The sequence below is a fragment of the Rhinopithecus bieti genome, unplaced genomic scaffold, assembly GCF_001698545.2.
Source record: "Rhinopithecus bieti isolate Rb0 unplaced genomic scaffold, ASM169854v2 scaffold_52849, whole genome shotgun sequence".
In the NCBI taxonomy this organism is placed as follows: Eukaryota; Metazoa; Chordata; class Mammalia; order Primates; family Cercopithecidae; genus Rhinopithecus; species Rhinopithecus bieti.
Genome location: NW_016820685.1, coordinates 406155 through 414219, shown reverse-complemented (window position 1 = coordinate 414219; position 8065 = coordinate 406155). Strand labels below are relative to the sequence as shown.

At 36.5% G+C, this 8065-nt stretch overlaps 1 protein-coding gene across 1 annotated transcript in view; it reads right to left on the bottom strand.

Moving 5' to 3' along the window:
• Positions 1-1909: 1909 nt before the first annotated feature.
• Positions 1910-8065, bottom strand: part of LOC108520480 (girdin-like) — a 60134-nt gene continuing 53978 nt past the window's right edge. Inside the window, exon 7 of the mRNA XM_017859890.1 lies at positions 1910-2111. Within this exon, the coding sequence (XP_017715379.1) occupies positions 1935-2111 (177 nt within the window). The 3' untranslated portion in view covers positions 1910-1934. The remainder of the gene's footprint in view (positions 2112-8065) is intronic.

The following is an 8065-nucleotide window of genomic DNA, read 5'->3' as shown; positions in this document are numbered from 1 at the left end:
CCAAAAAAAAAAAGCCGCCACAACAAAATCCTTTGTTCTTTTAAAAGTACAAAATAAAAACAAATCTCCAGCAGAGACTGATCACATCTTTACTTGTGGTTCACCAAGGAATGCCTATGTAACATTTATACTTAGTTTTCTGTAATGGTCTTTTAAAATTAAAAAAATAAAATTTCATCAGCACTATCCAAATCTGAATGCAGTCATGCATCGTTTAAGTATGGGAATACACTCTAACGAGTTAGGTGATTTCATCACTGGGCAAACATCACCGAGCATATATAGTACTTACACAAATCTAGACGGTAATAGCCTACTATACACGTAGGCTATGTGGTGTAGCCTAGTGCTTCTAGACTACAAACTTATACAGCATGTGACAGTACTGAATACCATAGGCAACCATAACATAATGGTAAGTATTTGTGTTTTTAAACATATCTGAACATAGAAAAGGTACAGTAAAAATAGGGTGTAAAATACTAAAAATGGTACTTTTTTTTTTTTTTTTTGAGACAGAGTCTCGCTCTGTCCGCCAGGCTGGAGTGCAGTGCTGTGCTCTTAACTCACTTCAACCTCCACCTCCTGGGTTCAAGCGATTCTCCTGCCTCAGCCTCCCAGGTAACTGGGACTACATACAGGTGCCTACCACCACGCCTGGCTAATTTTTGTATTTTTAGTAGACACAGGGTTTCACCATGTTGGCCAGGTTGGTCTTGAACTCCTGACCTCAAGTGATCCACCTGCCTCGGTCTCCCAAAGTGTTGGAATTACAGGCATGAGCCACAGCACCAGCCATGCTTTTAATAAACTTTAAAATTTTTAAACTTAACTCTTTTAGTTTAAAATGTAAACACATTGTACAACTGTACAAAAATATTTTCTTTCTTTATATCCTTATTCTTTTTTTTTTTTTTTTTTTGAGATGGTGTCTCGCTCTGTCACCCAGGCTGGAGTGCAGTGTCATCATTTCAGCTCACTGCAACCTCCACCTCCCCGGTTCAAGCAATTCCCCTGCCTTAGCCTCCCGAGTAGCTGGGATTACAGGTGCACCCCACCATGCCCAGATAATTTTTTTGTATTTTCTAGTAGAGACAGGGTTTCACCATGTTAGCCAGACTGGTCCTGAACTCCTGACCTCAGGCAATCTGCCCACCTCAGCCTCCCAAAGTGCTGGGATTACAGGTGTGAACCACCGCGCCTGGCCATATAGGCTATATCCTTATTCTATCAGCATTTTTCTTTTCTGCTTTTACTTTTAAACTTTTTTGTTAAAAACTAAGACACACATTAGCCTAGGCCTACACAGGGTCAGGAACATCAAGGCATTACTAGATGATAGGGATTTTTCAGCTCCATTGTAATCTTACAGGACCACCCACCATCATATACGTGGCCCACTGTTAAATGAAATGTCGTTACGTGGCACATGACTGTATTTACCTTTACTGAGTACGTGACTGAGGCATTTCAATGCAAGACACATACACGAAACTATCTTTTGGTAATAGTATAACGCCAAGAACTCAGTCTTTTAAAACATTAAATTTTGGGGGGGAGAATAGGTACAAAACATTAATTTTAAAAGAGTTAGACGTACTGGTCTCCATCAGTAGTTCCTAGTAATTTGGATTTCAAGGAAAGTAAGACAAAAAATTAAGAGCTCCAATTTGCCAAAGGAGGACCTTATTTTAATAAAAAAATACATTAACACTAGAAAGCTAGAAAGGCCATAAATCCAGAATAACAGGTATCCTTTAAATTGGTAAGATTTAACAATAGGAAAACCTTATGCCAACCTCCTTATTTTTCTTATTTTGACACATACTTGTGAAAACACTGACACAAGCTAGCAATATTTCCATAAGCTTAAAAATATTGTTTAGGTCACCTTTGGGACCACATAAATTCAATGAACCTCGAAAATCAGCAACTTACAATTCCTGCCTAAGCCTTCTTATCTTGGCTTTAGCATCTGCCAGTTCCACCGACAGATGTTGTCGACTTTCTGTTCGCTTCATGCCTGGAGAACCACAGGGTGACTGTGCAGATGAAGAGGCATGGGGTAGAGAATGAAGACCATCCCGCTCTTCAGAGAGTTCTATGATAGTCTAGAAATACACACAGAATCACTTTCAGTATTCTACGTATTAGCAAACTAAACATATCAACAAGATCCACTAGGTCTAAGAATTGCACTACGATATCAAAAACAATTCATTGGTCAAAAACATCTTAACTATCATATTTAGTTGTCATTCTTAAAAGTTCCATTCAACAGTTCATGCATGAGCTACTTAGTAAATGATACTAAACAAGATAATTATGTTTTTCCCTTCCTAGTTTATTTATTTATTTATTTATTTATTTATTTATTTATTTATTTATTTGTTAAGTTCCGAGGTACACGTGGTAGGGTATGCATGTTTGTTACATAGGTGAATGTGTGCCATGGTAGTCTGCTGCACCTGACAACCCATCACCTAGGTATTAAGCCCAGCATGCATCAGCTCTTTTCCCTAATGTTTCCCCACCTGGCCTCCCCCGACAGGCTCCAGTGAGTGTTGTTCACCTCCCTGTGTCCATGTGCTCTCATTGTTCAGCTCCCACTGAAAAGTGAGAACGTGTGGTGTTTGCTTTTCTGTTCCTACATTAGTTTGCTGAGGATAAAGGTGTCAAGCTTCATCCATGTCCCTGCAAAGGATATGATCTCATTCCTTTTTAAGGCTGCACAGTATCCTATGGTTTATATGTAACACACTTTCTTTATCCAGTCTATCATTGAGGGGCATTTGGGTTCATCCCATGTCTTTGCTATTTTTTCCCCTTCTAGTTTTTTTTAACAAAAGAAATCAATTATGATGAAAATGATTAGATTAGACAGCCAATGGTGGAAAGGCATAAAAGACCTGCTGACATAGAAAAGAAATAAAGTGATTTGGCTGGCACTATGTTGTCCAATATAATAGCCAGTAGCATAGGTGGCTATTTGATTAAAATTTTTTTAAGTTAAAAATTCAGTTCTGGGCCGGGCACAGTGGCTCACACCTGTAATCCCAGCACTTAGGGAGGCCAAGGAGAGCAGATCATTTGAGGTCAGGAGTTCAAGACCAGCCTAACCAACATGGTGAAATCCCATATGAACCAAAAATACAAAAAAAGTAGTTGGGCATGGTGGTGCGCACCTATAATCTCAGCTACCCGGGAGGCTGAGGCAAGAGATTACAATAAGCCAAGATTGCTCCACTGCACTCCAGCCTGGCTGACAGAGTGAGAGTCTCAAAAAAATAAAATAAAATAAAATTCAGTTCCTTAGTCACACTAGCCACATTTCAAGTGCACACAGCCATTACTGTATGCACTGGGACAGCCCAGAAACAGAATCTTGGACAGCCCAGAAATACAATCTTGGACAGCCCAGAAATACAATCTTGCCATCACAGCAGAATTGGACAGCACTGCTCTTGAATTATGAACAGGGTTCTTGGAGGGTTCTAACAATACCTCAAAGGTTTAGCTTAATCTCTTTACTCTGCAGTAAGTAACTGAGGAACAGTGATTGATTTCTCCATAATCACACAGCTAGCTAACATGCCACGACTTCAGGCCAGCCTAACTCCACATCTTCTGCTCTCTCTAATAGCAGTTCCAATCTGCTTCCCATCTCAAAGATAGATTCCTTCCTTCCTTCCGCTTTCAGATTCCTTCCTTCCTTCTGCTTCCCATCTCAAAGACAGATTCCTTCTTTCCTTCTTTCCTTCTTTCCTTCCTTCCTTCCTTCCTTCCTCCTTCCTTCCTCCCTCCTTCCTTCCTTTCCTTCTCCCCTCTCCTCCCCTCCCCTCCCCTCCCCTCTTCTCTCCTCTCTGCCCCCTTCCTCTCTCTCTCTCTTTCCCCTCCATGGGACATAAACCTCCTTTTCATTTTCCTAAATCTAAACTTTAAGGGCTATATGTACCTATTCCTCCCTTCCCCTAATTTTCCTTTTGTTATCTGTAAATTATCTTACTCTAAACCAATTTCTCAGGTTTTTCTTTCAAACTTCTCAAGCAAATAAACTGTCTTATATAGAAATTTCAGCTGTACTACTATTCCAGAAAGAATGGGTGGGGTTACCATCTTGGGATCATGAAATAAGCATCCTTGCTTTATTTTTCATCACCAAGTCTTATCTGCCTTCCCTGAATCATTACTTTCTTTTTTCTTAACACCTACCACAATTCATTTATTTATCCTCAGGATACATTTCAGCACCTGTACCAAGGTCTGTCTTACCTTCCTGCCTGTAACTATTGCTTTCCGATTCCAGTATGTCTGTTGATGAATCTCAGAATGTTACTTCCCATTTCTTTTTCTCCCTACTAATTTCATGTCCACTCCTTATTCAATACATACAGTTTTCTCTAGCAAAGGAAGCAATTTTTCTATTGTAGCATGCCTCCTTTACTGTCATTTTCCTATGTCACCATACCTACTCCTGAATCTTTAATCACTCAACTCCTCCCCGCTTTTACTCAGTCCAGAAGATTATTCCTGGCTACTTTAGTTTCTACTCAGCCTGGAATTATAATTAGGCCCTTAAATGTCATCCTTACTGTGCTGTTACTGACTCACTCTTTGCAGAAAAGGAAAAAGGAATTAACATTTATAGAACTTGTGAGGGATTTTCCAACAAGATCTCATCCAATACTACAATTTGCAATAGAGGTATTATGCCAGTTTTAGACATGAGAAAACTTAGGCTCATATAGATTAAATAACTTAACAAAAGTCACCCAACCAATAATACAGATAGCAGAGATTCAAATTCAAGTTTGACTCTAACACTGTTATCTTCCTGACCCACCATCAGTTTTCTCTATTTTTGTTCCAAGATGATAAAGCTCTAGCAGAAAAACAAGAAGTTACACAGTCCTACTACAGATCTTACCATCCATTTTCAATTAAACTCTTTCCACTGCCCATCTATCCTTTTATTGAAATATTGCTGATCTCCTTTCAAATTTCCCTATGATGACTCTGTAAATGTATTACCTTTTCTCTACTTAAGCCTCCAACTGCAAACTGCTATCATTACTTCCAATAAATGACCTCTCCTCCAATTTGCCAAAGAAACAAAACCACCTGGGATTAACTCCTTTCTTCTTATGCATTTTTTTTTTGCTGCTAATACATATTCCTTACTTAAACATTTCAATTTCTTTCTTCTTATTGGCTTTTTTTCTCAGTGTTCTTCAAAGATATACAAGTTTCTTTTACTCGGGAAAAAAAAAATCACATTCCTTTCTTGGCACTTTTTGAAGGATGGTTCCTATGTACAATGACACTATTCAGTTCTATCCTTCTATCAGTGTGCTCATCCCAACTTCCCTATCTCTCTGTGAATAGTGTTATTAATTTTCATAGTTGACTCCATGTACTTGGAGTCAACTTTTATTTGTATATTTTCTTACTGTCTCAATTACCTTTAATCTTGCTTTCTAACATCTCCTGACTCTAACAAAGCTGACAGATAGTAGTAAGTATATAATATTTGTCTCATACACAAATAAACTAGCACTTAATTATATGCTAGCTCATATTTTGTACTTACAAATAATGTAGTTTTCTCAATAAACCAGAATCAATCTTTCTTACACCTCCTTTGTATCTCTCAATCTCTAATTTTATCTAGCATAGTATTTTACACAAAAATGGGTGCTCAAAAATATTCAATTAAGCAATTCACAAAACTAAGAACAGGAGAAAATACAGGAGACAGACACTACATTTGAACTTAGTAGGTGGTGAAATGGCAATATCTATCAAGAACTTCCAAAAGTCAATGAACTACATATTACAAAATATTAAAAAGAAAGAAAGAAACCTAGTATTTTAGGGTTTAAGTTAAGAGTTCCCAGAGTATTTTCCATTAAAGATTATTTAGATATTTTGACTTTTTTCTAATGGCAGTAACTTCTTGAGCTCAAGGTTTCCCATACACTTTCAAAATAGTCTGATGCAAAAACAAACAAAACAAAATAATCTGACGGCAAATGTTTTTAAAGCATAACTAATTTCATATGCCCTCCCACTCCTGTAGCATATGTGTAAGAATATATATAGGAATATATACTATATGCTACAGGAATATATATAAAAATGATATATATTATTTTTTGTACTTATCACTTTCACAATTTTATTATAGTTAATTATTTTAATAAAATAACTTCCTTATTAGACTATAACAATCTTTGGTTCTTTTTTGAAATAGTTTGTCAGTTTTTTTGCTCCCAAGCACAAGACCTTGCAAAAACCAGTTGTTTCTTAATATATACTGAAGAATGAACATAAAAAGATACATCAATGCTAAAGACAAAAAAAAACAAAACACAAAAACAGGTGACCTATTAATTCTACTTGTAGAACTCATTATTAAGGAAAAGAAATTAGAGATGTGCCCAGTACAATCATGGATTTAGGCAAAGGTATTACAGTATTATGTTTCTAACCACAGGCAGTGGAGTTAGATCTGGCAAATTACTTAACTACTTGGGGCTCAAGTATCTTTATCTATAAAATGGGGTTTTCATGCAGATTTAATAAAACAGTATAACACATACTGTTATACAAGTGTATACTGTTATACACTTACAGCACAAAGTCTAGCATAAAATAAACAGTGATAATAAAGAGATCTTAAATTCATTAAAAATCCCCATTTGGTTTTTAGTAAAAGGAGAGGACTGAAGACATACTTTTCTATAGCATTAAGAACACAAAAGAGAAATGTTAAAAAGGGTGACCAAATATATACTTTTTAGACTGAAGTGAAACAATCATAACAAAAGCTAATCAAAAGAAAAAAAAGTTAAAGGGAAACTCTAAATAAGAACTTGTTTCAATCTAATACATGACACAGAATTACATTTACATGCCACCTTTACATTTGTCTAACATTTTTCACAATTTTTTAAATGACCTTTTCAAGTTAGTCTACTGGTAGCCCAAATTGAGGGAAAAAAATTTCCCAGATGATTGGATATCTCTCCCCCACCCTATCCCAGCTAGCAAGTTGCTTCCCAAGTATCTGAGACAGAAGAGTATGACTTTTCTTCCTTATTTGAAAACAAATTCAACAAAATGCTTAATTGGCAGGATAACATATTTTAAAAGGTTTTTCAAACAATCATTCTATATAGTATTTCATATTCCTTTTAGTTTACCAGAATCATGTAATGATAAGTATTCTGTTCACCCCGCATTAATCAATTCACTTAAATGGGATCAAACTTTTTTTTTTTTTTGAGACGCCCACCCCAAGATCTAACATTTTATATGCACCCATCAGTCATATAAAACCAAAGTATAGGCTGGGTGCAGTGGCTCACACCTGTAATTCCATTACTTTGGAAGACCGAGGTAGGAGGATCACCTGAGGTCAGGAGTTAGAGACCAGCCTGGCCAACATGGCCAAACCCTGTCTCTACTGAAAAGACAAAAATTAGCCATGCATGGTGGTGCACGCCTGAAACCCAGCTACTTGGGAGGCTTAGGCAGGAGAATTCCTTGAACCTGGTAGGCGGAGGTTGCAGTGAGCTGAGATTGCACCACTGCACTCCAGCCTGTGCGACAGAGCCAGACTCCATCTCAAAAAAATTTAAAAAATAAAATAAAATAAAATAAAAGTATAGATTCTTAGAAATAATTCCTCAGAAACTGGAGGATACCTTACTGCAATACCTTTAACAACTTGAAATACAAATAAATATTCTAGAAAATGCATAGATCAGTAAAAAGACACTAAAAAATGATAGCGTATAGCTAAATAATCTGATTGAAAATGAAATGATCTGAGTATTTCAGGATAAATCTGATGCATAGTAGGAATGTTTTCCAATTTATTCTTTCCTTCCTTTGGTCTCAATATCCCAGCTTTTTAAAAAATTTAATTGTTGCTTTAAAATGTTTATCTCCTATATTTTCTTTTTGTTTAACGCCTGAAGAAAAATTGAAAATTCACATCAGAACTGACTAATCCCTACAGAGACAAGAAAGTTTTATTCTGAAAAAAATGTTTAGGAAT